The 19,339-nt window shown below is 48.3% G+C and overlaps 1 protein-coding gene across 1 annotated transcript in view; it reads left to right on the top strand.

Moving 5' to 3' along the window:
• Positions 1-15,967: 15,967 nt before the first annotated feature.
• The window catches only part of C2H1orf94 (chromosome 2 C1orf94 homolog), a 42,766-nt gene continuing 39,394 nt past the window's right edge, over positions 15,968-19,339 (top strand). Inside the window, exon 1 of the mRNA XM_036179378.1 lies at positions 15,968-16,281. Within this exon, the coding sequence (XP_036035271.1) occupies positions 15,968-16,281 (314 nt within the window). The remainder of the gene's footprint in view (positions 16,282-19,339) is intronic.

Raw genomic sequence — 19,339 nt, 5'->3', positions numbered from 1 at the left:
TGGTCTACCCTAGGCTGCTCTGCCAGTCACGATGGCTCCTGCGTTGTCAACGCCAAACTCCTGCCTAGGGCGAAGAGACGCTTAGGGAGGTGGGGGAGACCGGAGGGGACCACGAGCGACCAGGCTGGGGGGAGGGGGCCCCGCCTGGCGCGCGCAGCGTAGAAGCACCTGCCTGTGTACACCCCACCCCCGCTGCCAGAAGCACCCCGAGAGGCAGATCTTGCCTTTAGGGAGTCTGGCAACCGAGTGATTTGGCCAAGCTGGCGCCCTGGCATCCTGGAGGCTCAGGAGACAAGGACCACTGGTGGCAGGCGGCGAGGCCGGGACATTTCCTGGGAAGGGCCAAGGGAGGGACTTCAGGGTTGGCGACTTGGGTTTGAGGGGGTTGGTGAAACCCAAGCTAGCCAGCTGTGGGCGAGCCTGGGAATTTTCCGGGAAAGGCATGCGGGAAGGCTTCGGGATTGTGGCTAGGACTGGAGAAGAGGGTGACAGGCAGGAGGAGTGGATGCTAGTTTCTTATTCCCACCAAAAACTTGCTCCGCAGAGCCACGCTTTCTCAGAGCGCTTGGTATGAGTCTTTCTCCCTCCCCCACCCCACCCCTGGTGGTTCCGGTTTCCCCGCATGAGCTCATCTCACAGCTGGGGAGCCAGCCCGGTGGCCCCCGGGGTGGGCACGGAGAATTCTCTGAATCGCGGGCCCCATTCCCCACCCCCATCACACTTGCTTCCCTGGCCCCTACCGACACCGCCTCGATGAGTGCCAAGAACCAACTGAAGCAGCCAGAAAGCCTCAGTGAAAGGCCGGCTTTATGTGCCTGGGGCAGTGAGGAGGGAGTTTTTCGCTTCCCATTGTCCAGACCCAGCCCCCCAAAAGAGCTCAGCTAGCCTAGGCTGGCTGAGCCTTCCCACCAGCCCTGCGGAGGGAGGGAGGGTATGGTGCTGTGTGGCCTTAGGGGAGGTTTTCCTGCTTCCTGGACCTTGCCTAGGATAGACTCTTGGCCCTTCCCCCTCGCTCTTGTGAGCAGGGTTCTTTTCCAGGGAGAGGAACGCAGTGATGGCCAGGCCTCTGCAGCCTACAGCTGAGCTGTTCCATAATTGTGGGGCTCAAAGCCAGTGGACTTTCTCCTACCCAAGAAGCCAGCTGACTGGAACTAACAGATGAAGTTCACCCTGAATTTCTCTGGGAAAATGACTATTTGGCTCTCCACTCTTCCTGGGGCTTGTGGAAGGCAGGGGCACAGTTTTAATCCCTGTAAACGACCCACTTACTCATATCCTCCACCTCTGGGGCTTACTCTGATCTATTTGGGTCCACACAAATTTACCCAGCGCCTCCTGTGTTCAGGGGCCCTGTGCTAAGCTGTGCTGTGAGCCCTGTGGAGACGCTCAGTGTGTGGTCTGGGTTTAGGAGGAAGTAGAGGTGGAAACCCACAGGTAACTGATCCAGCCAGACAGCTATAATCACCACAGATGAAGAAGAAGCATGCTACACAGATCCGAATTGGCACACTACGGTGGCTTTTGACTTGGTGTATCAAGAAGGCTAATTTAAGGAGGCCAGGAGGATCTGGGCTGGACCATGATGCCAGGATAAGGACTTGAAGAGGATGAAGATCCATTTACACAACATGTAAGAAAAAGAAAAAATACACAGGATGGTGGACATTTCTTAACTCAATGAAGCCATTAAGTAAACAAGCATGCCTAAGGTTCCTATCGAAGGGTGCTGAGGAAGGAAAGGTGTAAGACTATGGGGTGAATTTCACAGGCATCATCTGGGAAGCCCTCTATGATGTGACCATGAAAACAGATATAAAATTAAGCAAGTCGCAAAGGGGGTTCTGTACCGAGGGGTCAGGCAAGACCTTCCTCGTGGGAAGGCTCCAAGTGACAGAGGGTAAGGCTGGATTGAGGTGAGCAGGGAAGATGGTCCAAAGATGCAGAGATGGAGGACTCAGGCTGGGAAGCAGATCATGCAGATCTCCTCAGGGCTGGTGAGGATTTGGACTTTATCCTATGCAATAGGAAAGAGCTGTATCTTCTTGCTAGGACCGAAATAACTGCAGATTGTGTGGCTTAAGCAACAACCATTTCCTCACAGCTTTGGAGGCTGCAGACGTCCCTGAGCTTGGCCCCTCCTGAGGCCTTTTCCCTTGGCTTGTAGATATAAGGGACTTCTTGCATCTTCCCAGGTACTCCCCTCTCTACACACCTGCATCCAGAGTTCCTCCTTCTAGGGGAAATCAATCATTTCGGGTTAAGATCCCACCCCAACAATCTCATTTTGACTTAATTGCCTCTTTAAAAACTCTATCTCCGAATAAAGTCACATGCTAAAAACAGGGGAGGCGACATCAAGTTATGTCTTTTGGGAAGAGAGAGCACAACCTAGCAAATGGGAAGGGCTTTATAGGTGGAGGAGGGGCAGACAGATGACAGTCAGAACACAGATCTGAGCGGGTGTCTGTTAGGGCTGAAGGTATAGTTCAGTGGTAGAGTGGCTGGCTGGCTGGCTGGCATGAAGCCCTGAGTTTGAGCCCCAGCATGGAGGTGGAGTAAGAGAGATGTGTGTTTGCTAGGCTGTGGGCATCACAGGGGATTGTATGTAGTAAGACTTACTGTGGAAGGTAGATGCAGTACTGGTTTTAAGAGGTGTATTTCCCTTTCTAGCCCATGGGGCCAAGCGGCACAGCACTTCGTGTACTCTGTCTGACCTCTCTGCGAAGAATGGAAAGGAAGGGGAGGAACAGAGGAGAAGTGACCCACTCAGGAGGCTACTGCAATGCCCCGAGGGGTACGGGCAAAGGCAGGACTGAAGAGACAGGGAGCAGGCTGTGTCGATTGATACTGTCAGAGAGGCTGAGAAGTATGAATCGAGACATTCCAGGCCCTCATCCCTCAGGCCTGGGAGAGTGTGGCTGTCAGCCCAGAACCACCCCTTCCATTCCCCCAGATAAGCAATAGGCAGCCTTGGGTCAAGGTCTCTTCATAATATCACATTGCAGGAAGAAAGAAAGGGGAAAAAAAAAAAAAATCCAGTGCAGTGTAGTGACTTGCCAAGATAAGCCTAATATCCAGATAAGATCGTAGTTTGTTTTAGAAAGAAAACAAAGCCTGATGCTTTGGAGAACTCAGGCTGATTCAACTAAGAACTGTAGTCTGGGTGCCCTGAAACTTTCATTCTGACCCAAAGAAGAAAATCAAAGAGCCTTCTGAAGCTAGCTGGGAGAGAGAGGACGAAAAGGGGAGAGGAGAGCTGTGCAGAGAGCAAATGGCTGATCCAGCCATGTGAGGGCTAGGCTGGGCTGCGGATGCTGAGGGATGAGGAGTGAGCCTTCGGAGGGTCTTTGGAGCCAGGGCTGGCCTCGGAAGGAAGGATGGGGTCTGCCTGAGAGTGGGGTGCTAATCCTGAGGATGATTAGACAGAACTGAGGATTTCTCAAGGGTGAGGCTGGCGCTATGGTGCTAGCACCATGGGTGACAGGATCATGGATGAACAGCCCAGGAGGAGCCACACTGAGCTCCAGAACACAGAGGGAATCGTGAGCAGGACCAGAGTCCAAGCTGTTCCCTCCAGGGTTACTGAGTGTCGGGGCCACCACATTCTTCCGGGAAAATATCTAGTTGTGAATGGGGCTCACACAGGGGACAAGACACTTCAGTATTTTTTACCTGTGTGTGCCAAGTCATAATCCATAGAAAAGGGGCTGGCTGCCCAGGCTTCTCATAGCTTCTTAAAGCTCCCCTTAATAGCCATTATTTACCTTCTGCACTCCACTTCCGCTGCCTGCAACATCACTTCCTCCCCTAAGTACCACCCAGCTCAAGTGCCACCTCCCCCAGGCAGCCGTTTGTAAGTCTTCTCCACTCTGCCCCCCTGTTGGGTGAGATGACCCTTTAGCCACTAACTGGACATCACTAATACCTCCTTCCCTTTCCAAAACAGATTCTTAATGGAGGATCATTTTTCCATCCAGGAGAGTGCAGACATTTTTCATTGTCACACTGACAGGTACTACTGGAGTCTCAGAGACAGAGGCCAAGGTTACTGCTAACTATCCTATGATGCCTGGAGAGGCTCTTTCCACCCCCAAAGAATGGTCCCACCCAAATGTCAACAGTGTACTGCTGAGCTATCAGTGGGAAGTGAATGCTCAGTCAGGACTACATCTCCCAGCCACCTTTGCAGTTGGGTGCAGTGTGAGATAGGTATCAGCCAAAGGGATATAAGCAAGACTAGATGTAGAACAATTGGGGGATGGCTAAACCACAGAGAAGATGAAGCCTGGGTCTCTAAGTCACCATGGAAAGGAAAATCGCCTGCCCACCAGAAATACCCATCCTGGTCCATTCTGTGTATAATATTCTTGAACAGTACTAAGCCTTTGAGTGACTGGGGGCTGTTATAGCAGCTAGTCACACCCTGGCATAGCTTTGTTTCCTTTGTGTTTTCTTAGGCAGCCACATTCATGAACTCCTCACATACTCACTCATTCATTCATGCTACAAGTATTCCTTTATATGCTCTGTGCTAGGGCTCAAAGAAACACTCGGAAAGAACGAGACATCTCCCAACACTCCCACCCTTACCTGGTTGATGGTGTACCAAGAAGGGCTAAACAGTGAAGCCCAGTTATCTATGCTGGGTGATGGGATTCCATGGAAACAAGAGCAGCTCTATGCTCGGTCAAGAGACAGGGAGGTAGGTGGGAAGTAGCCTTTTCTAGAAAGAAATCCCAGAGTGGCTAGTGCAGGGAGGTAAGATGAGAGTTAGAAGATGCTCCACCAGGCTGTGGCACCAAGAAAGGGCACAGGGGTACCACGGGCCTCTGTCTGTGCCACTCCAGGCTCTACACTGGCCAGTTTTCTCATTTGCTGTCCCCCAGGCTGACTGGAAGCTCCCAATGGCAAAAACTTTTATCCACACCTCTTGAGTTCCCAGTGCCTGGAATTCTTTCCTCTCGAATGACCCAGGAGGCTTTCCCTTCCATCCTTTTCAGAACAGAGCTCATTTCTAATTTCTGTTCAGTCCTCCTGTTCAGCAAACATTGTCCATACCCACGTAGATTCCAGAACCTGACACCTGGATAGTCACCCTGGTCCCCATGTCCATATATTAGTCTTCTAAAACAGCCCCCTTAATACCAGATCCTGACCCAGACCCCATTATCTGTCCTTCTGTTTACTTCCAACCACTAAGTAAACCACAGGCACCCGCCTCTGCTTATGCCCTCACCAATCCCACTCTGCCATCAGTTATCTTTTAAAATACCGACTTCATAATTTCACTGCCCTCCCTGAACTTCCTGTGAGCCTACAGGTGAAATCCAAACTCCTGCCAGGCCCTCCCCACAAAGGTCTTCATTGTCTGTCTTTGTGGTGCGGAGCTTGGGTTTCCTTGATCTTGACCTCCTTGCTCCAGCTCTGCTGAGGCCCTCACATTCTTACAGGGATCCTTCCTTCAGGGTCCTGCTGTGTGTGCTGTGTCTACCTGGAATGCTCCCCACCCCCTCCCACATCTGGCCTTCACCTATCTGCCCTTCAGAACTTAGTACAGATGTGAGAGTTCTCAAGCACTCTTCCGCCAGTGCCTTGTGGATTTTGTAACTTGAATGTGAAATGTCTCGCATAGGTTCACATGCTGAACACTCATTTGGTCTCAGGCTGTCTGTGAAATGTCTCGCATAGGTTCACATGCTGGAACACTTTGTCTCGGGCTAACTGAGAAAGCTGTGGAAACTTTAGGAAGTGGATTCTTGCCGGAGATCTGACCCACTCCCTCTTCAGGGTCTTATTCCTGAGTGTGGATAAGCCCTTTCTCCTCCATGTCGCTTTTACTAGGGTGTTTTAGCACAGCAAGAGTTAACTAAGACAGTGGACACTCCGTGAACCTGGATGAGTGGATGGATTCAGGGCTGGATAGATAAGGGGGCATGGGTGGGTGAATGGCTAGATGAATGAATAGACAGATGGCTAAATCCTTGAGAAGATTCTCAGTAGTATTTGTGAAATGGACTCACTACTGTCTCCCGGACTTCATTGACTGCATTTCTTAAAGAAATGCCTTCCCTGAGTTATAATTTAATGTTACACTCTCTGTCTTCAGAGAGCCCTGATATGAGAAACTGACCACCTTAACAGCATTGCTGTCTTTTAGGAAAGCAGAATGGGATATATTGCCCAGTATGTCACTCAGTGTCCTTTATGCAAGGACTCATGATAAATTCATGCTTGGGGTTATTTCCAGGAAACACTTTGTCTCTGCAGATGAAGATGTGTGTTTTCTGCTGTCGGGAAATAAAAACTACCTCTCAACCCGTTTCCACTTCTGTGTTAGCTCACAAGTGGGGATACCCAGTTTTGTTAGCTCACAAGTGGGGATACCCAGTTTTGTTAGCTCACAAGTAGAGATACCGAGTTTTGTTTGTTTGTTTTTGTTTTTCAAGACAGGGTTTCTCTGTGTAGCTTTGCGCCTTTCCTGGATCTTGCTCTATAGCCCAGGCTGGCCTCAAACTCACAAAGATCTGCCTGCCTCTGCCTCCCGAGTGCTGGGATTAAAGGCGTATGCCACCACCGCCCGGCTAGATACCCAGTTTTATTACCTCATTACCTCCATGCAGACAGACCAATTCAGGGACCTGAAAGCAGCAACTCTTCCTGCCTTCTTCCAATGGAGTCAGTTTGGGCTTTACTCTGTAATGCCACATTTTGTACTTTAAGTCTGAAAGCCTCTTCGAATCAGTGTCCCATTGAGGAAGTCAAGAAAGTCAGGGTAAAGCATGAAGCTTCTAGTTGGTGGCTTAGTTAGGGTTTCTAATGCTGTGATTAAACACCATGAAAGAACAACTTGGGAAGAAAAGGGTTTATTTCATCTTACACTCAGGTCATACTCTAAAAGTGAGGGAATTCAGGCAGGATGGGAGCTGATGCAGAAGGCCTGTGGAAGAGTGTTGCTGACTGGCTTGCTCCCCATGGCTTGCTCAGCCTTTCTTGTAACACCCTGGACTAGCACCCCAGGGGTGGCACCACCCACAATGAGCTGGGCTGTCCCACATCAATCATCAATCAGGAAAATACTCCACAGGCCAATCTGGTGTGGGCGTTTTCTCAACTGAGGTTTCCTCTTCCTGAATCACCCTAGCTTGTATCAGGTGGACATAAACCAGCCAACTTAGCACAGATCTTGTATAGACTGTCTCCAGAAATCTGCAGCATAACTGGGTCTAGCAGGGAGACCAAAATGGGAGCCAGCCTGATTCTGGCTTGGTGGTTGTCTTATTGGACCACCCTTGCAAGCCACTTCTGCAGACTGTTAGGTCTCAACCCTGGGACAAATGACAGAGGTGCCTATTGAACATATCAAAGTGGACACTGGCTACCAAATTCTCCCAGCATCCCTCAGTCCCTTCCTGTTACACAGTCCTCCTGGCCAGCATACCCCACCCCCAACCCTAAACTTCTCCAGCCCAGCAGCTGGGCTGCCCTGCCTGCAGCTGCCCTTCTCTACATAATCCAAGCATTTCGGTTACCATCTTTTTGTCTACTCTGGAACTCTCAGCTGTTCCACCTGGTTCCCCTCTCTCCCCCTGCCCCTCCCCCCACTCCTCACGTGGCCCAGGGTCACATTCACTCTGGACATTCCCAGATGTCCCTGCCTCTGACACATCTATAATAAACTCTCTCCTCTACCATATCTAAGAACGGTCATGTCCTATGTCCTTTCCTTTTTACTGCTTTTCTTTCTTTCTTCCCTTCTTTCCTTCTTTCTTTCTTTCTTTCTTTCTTTCTTTCTTTCTTTCCTTCTTTCTTTCTCTATATTTATTTATGTATTTTTGTTCACCAAACCTTGGCTTTTCTTTACCCCAGATCTCATAAACTGACATTTTTACAAGATTGCTCATAATAATTGCTGATAATAATATTGATTTTCTTGTACCAAGGGCCAGACTTCATACTAGGAATCTTGCATGCATCTTGCCATGTTTATTCTTTTGTTGTTGTTTTTAAGTACTGGGGATTGATTAAGCCTAGGGCCTCACTCACACTAGACAAGAGCTCCAACACACACACACACACACACACACACACACACACACACACACACACATCCCCAGCCTGCATTTCCCTCTTCAAAATCCCCTTAATTACTTATTGTTGTCTCTTTGCATATGAAGGCAATCCCAAAGGCACTGGTCAAGTAAGGGATTAGGAGGACAGACTTTTTGTTTTGTTTTGTTTTAAATTAATGGTGAAATTTGTATTCAACAAAAAACACTTGAGGCAGAAAAGATGGCTTCATTGATGTACAAACAGACCAAAACAAAACAAAAAACTTGCTCTGTAATTAAAAGGACCGGAGTTTGAGCACTTGTGCACACACACACACACACACACACACACACATATACATACACACAGAGCTGGGTGTAGTGGCACCAGGAAGTTAGAGAGGCAGATAGATCCCTGGGTCTCACTGACCACCCAGCCTAACAGAGTAAGGGATCCCTGAGTAGGGAAAGACCATATATCAAAAGTAAGGTGGGGAAACATTGAGGAGGATGTCCAAAGTCTGCCTCCTGCCTCCATAGACACACATGAAATATCCATCTGCACACAAGTGCACTCACCTATGAACATGTACTCACACGATTAAAGAAATATAATGCAGATTTTGGTCTCCTTTTAGTCTAAGTTGGGAGCTGAGTACATCGCTGAACTACGCTAATGGCTCTACTTTGATTTCTCTTGATTCTCGTATTATAAAGAGATCAACAAGAAATGCTGCTGCTCCCCCTAGTTCTTCATACTCTGTCAGCAGATGCTGTAAAGAAGAGTCTCATAGAAGTATAGAGTGGGTTGTAGGGAGTGCTAACACATGCCTCATGTGCACTGAATGGTGGAGGACAGACATTTTAACTCAAGTGCCTCAGTTGCTACCTTCCGAGCTCCTGCCTACCTCCTCATCTGTAGGCCAAGAGGAAGAATACTCCCCCCCCCCACACACACACACAGAGCCAGGAGGGAGGGATTGCTGGTGGTGTTGCCAGGAGACAGATGACAGGAGTCACAGCCTTGCTTCCAGAACACTGTATGCTCCTTTCCAGAGCCCTGGAAACAGCTGGCTAGCCTAAAGCCTTCTTCCATTGCCGAGACAAGATGACAGCAACTTCCACGTTTTCCTGATACTTTGTCCCTCCAGAAGTTTGGGATGCTTAAATATCCCCGTCCTACCTCTGGTCAGTTTGACCTTTTAGATATGAAGGGAATGGGGTGGGGTTGTCTATGGATATTTTTAAGGGACTTGCAATAGAATTTGAGGCCTGGAAATTTTTATTAGTCCCACAAGAAAAAGAAGAAAATGGCAACATGGAAATCAGTAAATGTTTAATCAAATGCAAAGTGTAACATTATGGCAACTTCATTAACTGTCAAATTTGGTAGGCATAAAAAATATTACATTTGATAAGGATTTATAGGTTAGAGTTTTTCTCAATGCACAAGATTTCCTGAGTAGGCACCAAGATTGGGGAGAAACCACAGTTGATCGTAAATTAAATAAATTACTCATGGTTTAAATATATCTCTGGCTGCCCTGGAATTCACTATGTCAACTAGGTTGGCTTCACACTTAAAGAGATCCTCCTGCCTCAGCTTCCTGACAGCTGGCTCTTGATTTTCTTTTCCTTTACCCATGCTAGGGTAAGCACTTTGAGTTGTACCCTATGCTCCATTAAGATTTTTTAAAGAGCCCGGGCACACCCCTTTTCTGAGTTTTGCCACCTAGTCTATTTGTCAGATGCGGAAGTAGTAGTCTTTGGCTGGAGGGCAAGTAGGAAGGCTGCCTTCCCCTGAGATTTTTTTCTGATTGGGGCTGGAGAGAGAGTTCCTTTGGTAGAGTGCCTGCCTAACACTCACAAGACCTTGCTTTCAGTTTCCAGCACCAATGAACAAGGTGTGGCAGTGTGTGCCTGGAATCCCAGCATAGCCTTGGGAAGTAGGGCGGGCCAGGGAGGGTCAGAAGTTCCGGCTTGTCCTTGGGCTCCAAACGACTATGTTTTTGTTTCTCTAAAAAAGGAAGAAAAGTACAAAGAGAGTAGGAAAAGGGTGGGTGAGAGGAAGAAAGCAAAAATCTTCTCTAATGGCAGCTAACGTTCACTGGCGACAGTGTGTTCACCAAACTACGGAGCTCCTCACATATATTGTCTCAATTGTCACCAAACAGCTCTCTGAGGTCAGGGTTTTTATTAGGGCTGTTTTGTAGAGAAGCCAACTGAAGCAGAAAGAGCAAAACAAGCTGCTCAGGGTCATATTCAGAGCAATGGGGAATTTAAGAACTTTTCCAAGTTAAAATAATTCATAAATGAAATGGTGTCTATGACCATTAATGGCAGGCTTCAAGGGGAAAAAAAAGGAAGCCAAGCCTGTCTTCTTCAGTACTCTATCTTCAGCCTCCACCAGTCTTGGGTACTAAGGGGATGTAACTCCCTAGACACTGAAATTAGCTTAGTCTGTGCCATGCCTGCTCTGTGCCAAGCATTGGTGGGTTGCTTTGCTCCTTCATAAAGTGGTGATCTGTCTAGGGTACAGGACTTCTCTAATCCCTGTGCCTTGCACTATGGGGGCCCATGACTGGTGTTCAAAAATGCAACCAGTGGGGGGAGGGAGGTTAAGGTAGGGATGATATGTGCACAAAATGCTCACTGCACAAGCATGAGAGTTAATCTACCCAGTATTCACATAAAAAGCCAAGTAGCAACCCTCTTGTAATACCAGCATCTGGGAGGCTGAGGGAGATTTGCCCTAGGCAAACTAGCTAGCTAATCTAGCCCAAATGAAGAGCTCTTGGTTAGGGGAGGAACCCTGTCCTAGTAAACAAAATAGAAATCAAGGAAGACACCTAAAATCAATCTCTGACCTCCATATAAATGTGCACATACATGTACTCAAGCGCGCGCGCACACATACACACACACACACACACACACACACACACACACACACACACACACACGCACACACGCACAAATGCAAAAGTAATCACAGCCTGGTGAGGCTCACTTGATGACTTCCCCAGTTAAAATTCTCTGTCACTACACTTAGCCCAGAAGCCGCATCTCAGAGATTCCAATAGCATACATTCAATGTAATCAACAAGCAAACCAATGTACGGTGCTTTGATGGGCCTCTTCTGTGCCAGGTGTTGTTCTAGCAATTACTATGTGCTAAGCAATTACTTCATAACACAGTATCTACAACCAGGTCCATTCTACCCAGCCCTAGAAAGTTGCTTCTCTCCGCCTCCCCAACAATGGGATGCAAGTACTACTATTCCCAGCCTTTCCCTTGGGTGCTGAGGACCAAAGGCAAGTCCTCGTGCTTGCATGACAAGCACTTTGCCAATGGAACCATCTCCCCAACCCCTAATGACCTTTTAAGAAAAGGAGATTGAGACAGGGCCATGGACCTGTGAAGACAAGGGAGAAGATACCTCTACATTTAGGGAAAAGAGATCCTGTCTCAGTTACTTTACAGTTGCAGTCATAAACTACCTGGACAAAAAAAAAAAAAAAAAAAAAAAAAAAAACTGAAAAGAGGATGTGTTTTGCTCACAATTCAAGGTGATAGTCCATCACTAAGGGTGTGTGCTAAGGCAGCAGAAATCTGAAGCACTAGTGACATTATACCCACAGTCAAGAGTGGAGAACAGCAACTTCATGGGTGCATGTTAAAGCTCAGCTCGTGTTCTTCACTCTTTTGCAATTCAGAACACCGGGAATGGTGCCACCCACAGTGGATGGATCATCTCATCTCAACATAATCTATGTTGATAATCTGTCTCAGTTAGGGTGTCTATTGCTGTGAAGAGACACCATTACCATGGCAACTCTTATAAAGGAAAACATTTCATCAAGGTGGTGGCTGACAGTTTCAGAGGTTCAGTCTATTATCCTCATGGCAGGCAGCATGTCGGCCATGCAGGCAGACATGGTGCTGGAGAGGTAGCTGAGTTCTACGTCTTGCAGACAATAGGAAGTCAACTGAAACACTGGGAGGTATCCTGAGCATAGGAAACCCCAAAGCCCACCCCCACAGTGACACGTGTCCTCTAACAAAGCCACACCTAACAGTGCCACTCCCTATGAGATTGTGGGGGCCAATTACATTCAAACTACCACCCTAAGACTCACTGTGGCTCCCTCCCCAGGTACTAGATTAAGTTGGCAATTAAAATTGATCGTCACACTTCCTAATGAAGACAATACTGCGGATGAAATTCAAGTTCTATATCTTGAACTTCTAGCCTCCAGAACTGTTAGAAAGTACATTTCTACATTGCAAGCATATGGTGTGACAGCCTTCACAAACCAGTATGCCAAAGCACATAGTGCTCCCCTAGGTTTCTGGTGACGGCAGACAACTCAGAGCCCAATGAAATCTTAATTTAAACCTAAGTAGTCTCACTCTAGAGTCCGTGTCTTGTGGTATGTTCTCTGTGCTATCCAACATGATAATCCCAGACACAGGTGGCTCTTGAGCACTTGGGATGTGCCTAATGCAGGTGAAGACTGATATTTTTTCCTATTTTATTTTATTTAAATAGGTGAGTGTGTGTGTGTGTGTGTGTGCTTGTGTGGTGGGTTCCTATATGTTTATATGTATATGTGGAGGCCAAAAGGTCAATACACTGGGTTGCATTGTCTACCACTCTCCTAATTTTTTTTTTTTTTTTTTTTTTTTTTTTTAGACAGGGTCTTTCATTGACTCTGGAGCTCATTGATTCCACTAGACCGGCTGGCCAGCCATTCCCAGTGTCTCAGCTAAGGTTTCTATTGCTGTAATAAAACACCATAACTAAAAGCAACTTGGGGACAAAAGGGTTTATTTCAGTTTAGAGTTCCATATCACCGTCTATCATCAAAGGGAGTCAGGATAGGAATTCAAGGTATGAACCTGGAGGCAGGAGGCCAAGGGGGAGTGCTGCTTACTGACTTATTCTGCCTGGCTTGCTCAGCTTGGTTTTTTACACACCCTAGGACCTCCAGCACAGGGGTTATACCACCTCCAGTGTGCTGGGCCCTCCCACATCAGTCACTAGTTCAGAAAATGCCCCACAGACTTGTCTATAGGCCAGTCTTATGGAGGCAGTTTTTCAATGATTTCCTCCTCTCAGATGACTCTAACTTGTGCGGAGCTAACACTAACCTCTCCAGGACACCCAGGGATCCTCCTGTCTCTACCTCCCCAGTGCTGGAGTTGCAGTGTACTGCTGCCTTGCTTCTTTACGACATCGTTGGGGACCTGAAGCCAGGGCAGCCGCATGCTTACAGGGCAAGTACTTCATCCACTGAGCCCTCTTCTTTCCAGCCCAAGAACTGAATTTTTAAACTTATGTTAAAATACAATTAAAATTTCAGTAACTCTGAGAGGCTGGTGGCATTCATATCAGAGGTAGCTTTATGCAGTTTTAAAGACAGCACTTAAGGATTTTTCAGCATCTCACAGAAGCCTGTGTACTCTAAGAAACCACCTCTATCTTTGTTCCCTACCTCTGCTTCTTTTACCTTTTTTGTCCCCTCCTGTCCTTTCTGATTTAGTCCTGCGTGCCTGGTTTCCTGATCAGGGGAATAGAATGCGGGGGTGGCAGTGGGGGAGCCAAGCTGGCTTTCTGAATCCTGTGGCCTGGGCAGTGCAAGGTCTTGACTCTGCTCTGAGCATGGGTGTTAGCCAACCAAATGCCAAGCGGCACAAACACTGAGTGACATTTTCAGTACTATTAATATTTCATCAGAAGTGATCACTTTTCCTTTAAATACACTCTTAAAAGGTTTTCTACATTCTTAACTATAATTTTATTCAGTCTAGGTCCTCAGAATTTTCCCCAAAGGAGTACATCTTCAATTTCATAATGAAAATCAAAAAGGAATGAAGCTCGGCTTGCAAAACTCAGAGTCAACATTTCCAGGAACTCAGCCCCTCTGTAAAGAGCAAAGCTACGTGGTGGGCACCTACAGTATGCCAGACACTTTATATACAGTATGCCATTAATTTATCAGACATGAATTTATTAAGTACCTGTTGTGTGTCAGAAATGTGATGGACTGGCTCACTGTGTACCTCAGGCTAGCCTGGAACATGAGATCCTCCTGCCTCAGCCTCCCAAATGCTGGGATTACAGGTGTGTGCCACCACACTCAACTCAGAAATTCAGTCTTCAAAATCGGCTACTTTGCAGCAGCTCTTTGGCCTATCTGTGGTCATTGCTTCCGGCTTTTTGAGTTAATAATACACCTCCCACGGTCAGAAGATGTCTCTGTGAAAGGAGTCAGCAGATCTTTCTCCATCACCTTGCTTCTCCAGCGCCCAGCAGCTTACCTGGTACAGAAAGGTCCGTGAGTAGTGGAGAAAAAGGAAGAAGGATTCAGGTCACACAGCTAAGGAGTATAGTGTCAGTTCACTGAGACTGGCTGCTCCGGGCTGTCTCGACCTGCCTCTATTCTTTCTTCCTCCAATTCCTGCTTCTTCTTCCCAGGGTGAACTGCTTTGTGGGGTGGGGTGGGTGGGAGACGAGGGACTGCGTGGCAAGGTGCTGTGCACGCGGTGGTGGACTATCGATCCCTACTAAAGAGTGAGTGAGTGGAGTTTTGTTTTTTGTTTTTTCCACCTCTGTCTGCCTCCATGTCCCAGTGCTGGGATCTGCTTGGAAGCCCAGGGCACTAGATAGGTCTAGAGTCCGGAGCTTTTGAATTCCAGTCTTCCCTCATGAACTCTGGACACAACCTTTTAGGACTTGGAGACTCAGTTTCCTCCCACCGTGCATGCCGAATAAAAAGTAGTACTAAACTCTTTAGCTTGAATAGGACAAGGTTTGAGTTCAGCCCTTGGCATTCGGCAGTTAGGCTTAAAGCCAGAGGACCAAGGGGCAAGTGCCCCACCCTCGCAGGCTCTGAAGTTTGTACTCTTTGGTGGGGTGGAGGCACTGTTTCACTTTGACTTACTTCAAAAGGGAGGCTTCCTGGGGTCTTCCCAGCTGCACCCCTCCCCCACTCCACCTGAGATCCTTGGGTACGAACGCCCGGCCCGTGCCCCCGCGCACTCAGCGGCCGAGCCGTTGCGCTTGAACCCACAGAAAGAATCCCAGCTCTCGACGGCAGGGGTGTGGGAGCTACTCCGCACGTAAATCTGCTGGCCCCCGCCCGGGCCCGCCCTGCCCAATCGGCGCCGTTTTAAGGGTTGGGACCCCTGCTGTGCTGGGTCGCAGCTCTGCGTGGAGGCGCCACAGGTGTCCGCTGGGGACCTGGGCCAGGCTGACTGCCAGCACAACACCGCATTGAAGATTTCTTTCTAGGGAGGCAGAGCAGCAGCAGCAGCAGAGAGAGAGAGGGACGAAAGGGGGCAGCCAGGAGAGCTAAAGCCAGGACCTGCGGTGGGCGGGGGGCCGTTAGCCCTCGGTGTGCACCCGATCTCTGGGAAGGTGGGAGGTGACAGTCCCATGGCCTGCCCCCACCCAGTCTAGTACAGTGCCCAGCCCTTACTCAACCCTCTTGGTGGCTTGTCAGGCGAGAATGGGCTGAGTCCCAGGCCCTGAAAGGTGTCACAGGGGTGTCGCAACGGGGGAGTGCCGGGTTCTGTGGGGAGAGCCATTCCTCCCCTCCAGCCGTTCCCAGATGTCATTCTGCCCGCCCAGGCGCTTGGTTCCTGAGTTCCGGGGCATTCCACGGTTACTAAGTTACTGGTTTTTGTTGACTTTTAAATATTTTCTTCTAAGGGAGAGGGGGAGGGGGGCCAAAGTCAGGAAAGAGCAAATAAAAGCAAGTCAACATAAGCCACCTCTCCCCAAAAGAAAGTTGCCCCCTACTCCTCACCCCTACCCAAACCAAAGGCCTCTGAAGCCCACCCCTTGGCTGCAGCAACAGCCCGCCAGAACTGACTACTTCCCAGGCCCAGTCCTCAGCTCCTTTTCTGGTGAATGAGGGCTGGTGGTGGACAGTCCCTTTGTCTCCCAGCCCTGGGTGGACAAAGGGGCTTTCGGAAAGAGAGAAAGAGGATGGCTAGTGGAAATGGGCTCCCTCCATCCTCGGCCCTGGTGGCCAAGCGTCCCTCTGCCCTGGGGCCATTCCCCAGATATGTCTGGATTCACCAGGACACACCCCAGGATAGCCTAGACAAGATTTGCCATGACATCTGGAAGAGAGTCCAGGGCTTGCCGGAGTCCCTGCAGCCCAGGACCTCGCTGGAGAAACTCTCCGCGCCAATGACTGCGACTGTCAGCTTCCAAGAAGAGTGAGTAGTCCCCTGTTTGGTTGATTGTCAAGGAATGAAGGGAGGGGAATGCAGTCTGACTTGGGGTTGAAGGATCTGGCCGGGTGTTGAACTCTACACACATTTTCTCCATCCCCATAATCCTTAGTATGGGCAGTTTGGAGGAGGGAGCTGACCAAGGTCCTGAAGTTTCAGCGCGAGGGAAGAGAGCTTTACTGGCAGCTGCTAAGGAGACATTTTTCATTCTAAAAGCATAGGCAGCTAAGATGAAGATCTGGGGTGCTTACAAGAGCATTCTCACCAAGACTAGGGGTTAGATCACTGTCTCCAGAGGCAACTGGATGATCTTTCCCCTCTCACGGATGAGTCTGGTGGTTGTAAACCACATCTGGAATCCCCTAATACAGAAAGCAGCTGTCCCATTCAGCATCCACAGAGCTACTGCAAGAGCGCACATCAAAATATTTACTGGGAAGGCATTGACATATTCAGAGGACATAATAGAAAATTAAAGTGCGGGAAGATGGCTGTAAATAGTCAGTTTCCGGGATGGGAAATCCCATGTCTGGGAAACACAGAGCTAAGTGTTTCTGTACTAGGGAAAAGTTGAGGAGATGTTGGGGCTGGATATTGGAAAGGCAAAGGAGGGGCAGAGAGGAAGAAGGGATCTCATTAGGAAAAGGAGTTCATCCACTGCAGTGATTAATGTCACTGCTGAGTACTCTTTCAAGGCTCTGCATCTTCAAAGTGGGCTGTGAGCGTTAATTAATCCTCCTAGCATCCCTATGAAACAGGTATTAGTGTCCCCATTTTACAGATGGATTAAGTGTTAATAATTAAGTGCTAATTAAAGAGTAAGTGATAATTAAGTGTTGTCTGCCCCCAACACATGCTCCAACTAGGTTCAGAGATGGGGGAACCATTCAGGCATTTACCGGCTGCCTCAGGTTTCAGGGCTCTCTGAATAGCTGAGAGGGAAAGCAAAGTGTAGCAGATGCTCAGGTCGGCACTTGCTGTAGTCCCTTTGCAAGCTTCTTTGCTCAATGCAGATGAAGGTAGGAGGCATGCTGGCTGCTTCTGCCTCCTCTGCCCTGTGCTCAGCGGGACCCAACTCAGATGGAAAGGGCCTTTCTATAGCCAGAATCCTGTGTTGAGTGGCACTGAGCTCCTCTGTCCTGTTCATTGCCATCTGCTCTGGGGCAGCGCCTTGGCACAGAAAACCTTGGAGGTGTACTCAGCTCTCTCAGTGGCCAAGGAGCTGATTGTCCACTTTCTGGATCAAAGGCCAGCAGCAATTTCCAGTAGATAGCCCCTTCTCTGCCAGGTCACACCAAATTCATGGAGACAGACTCGGCGTCCAGTCCACACTTGGCCGGAAATTGAACTGGCCTACCTTTGGCCGGTTGATTCACTCCATTTGGCCTTGATTTTCTCCTCTGCAAATTGATGATGTGTCCCGCTTTGTCTAACTCAGAGTCGATAAAGAGGGTAGAATGTGATGGGAAACAAAGAAATGAAAGATGCATTTTACAAACAAGACTGCCTTAATATGTAAATCATCGTGTTTGGGGCGTTGGAGGGTTACCACTGTTGGCTTTCATCTAGAGTTCTCATGCGATGCTCCAAGACCTGAAGGCCTTTTAGAAGGCCACCCTGGAGTCAAGTGGGCTATTTGCCGGGCCCTACACAGGCCCCAGCCAGAGCTGTTCTGGCTTTTGTTGGCTTTGCTAACTGGAGTTCTAAGTCTGGTTGCATTTGAAAGAGTTCAGAGAGTAAGAGGAGACCTGAGAAACCACCAACTTAGATGAAGAAACCACATCACAATTGTGTAGCTGTCCATCTGGCAGAACACAGTGAGTGAACATTTCTTGAAATGAAAGCCAGCCATGGTCCTGGAGTCAGACAACCAGGTTTAGCCCTGTGCCGGCTACAGAACCTGTGACTGTATGATGGATCTGAGCTTTGGTTTACTCATCTGCCAAATGGGGGTGATGGCAGGGGTTGCTGGAGGTGACAACTCAGAATTGTTCTATGGTACTGCTAAGAATTAGGATTGATAAATCCCTTCTAATAAAAAGAGTTATGATTTCTGTTAAACCTTGCAAATTTTGCAGGAGTAGGTACCTTTTTAAACTCATTTTGTTTTCACCATACATATCTGCAAACTCTCAAAATAAATTAGGGTAGTGAGAGTCTATAGATCTAAATTCCTATAATTATTAAACTGTGCTGTTCTTGTTTCAGTTGCTACCCCCCTCCCCACACACACACACTTCTAAATGAAATTTATTCTTATTTATTTGTTATCTTGAGACAGGATCTCACTATGCAGCCCAGACTGGCCTGGAAGCCATTATACATCCCAGGATGAGCTCAAACTCATAGCATCCCAGATGTTAAAATACTTTGTTACAGAGGAGTAAGCTGAGGGTTGAAGAAGTTCCTTTCTTTGCCTGAGGTCTGAGTCTCTACTCTTTTTTTGTTTTCCGAGACAGGGTTTCTCTGTGTAGCTTTGTGCCTTTCCTGGAACTTGGTAGCCCAGGCTGGCCTCAAACTCCCAGCGATCCGCCTGGCTCTGCCTCCTGAGTGCTGGGATTAAAGGTGTGCACCACCACCGCCCGGCTGGTTCTACTCTTAAGAAAGGGTAGAATTTCAGAAATGAAGTACTGGACCATCTTGACCCAGATGTGACCAGGGTGGTCATCTTCCCCTAGAACATGAGGCTTCTCTGCATAGTCACATTACCTGGGAACCCCATGTCCTGAGTGATCATGGGTAGATTTTAAAACTAGAGAGCACACCAGGGTGTTCAGGCCATGAGACACCCGCCTATCAGTCTTTTCCCTGCCTAATCTGTAGAGTTTGGTTAGGTAATATCTCTTTTCAGATTAGTTGAGCAAGTTCTTGGTAGTATTTCTTTTCAGGATAGCTAAGCAAGTTCTTGAATCTTGTCATCCACAAACTTTAAAAATCTTTAAATTACTTGTGTGTATGGGTGTTTTGTGTGTACGTTTGTGTACCACATGTGTGCCTAGTGTTCTAAGAGGCCAGAAGAGGGCACTGATCCCCCTCAATCTGG

This window comes from Onychomys torridus, chromosome 2 (genome assembly GCF_903995425.1).
Source record: "Onychomys torridus chromosome 2, mOncTor1.1, whole genome shotgun sequence".
Lineage (NCBI taxonomy): Eukaryota > Metazoa > Chordata > Mammalia > Rodentia > Cricetidae > Onychomys > Onychomys torridus.
This window is presented reverse-complemented; position numbering and strand designations above follow the sequence as displayed.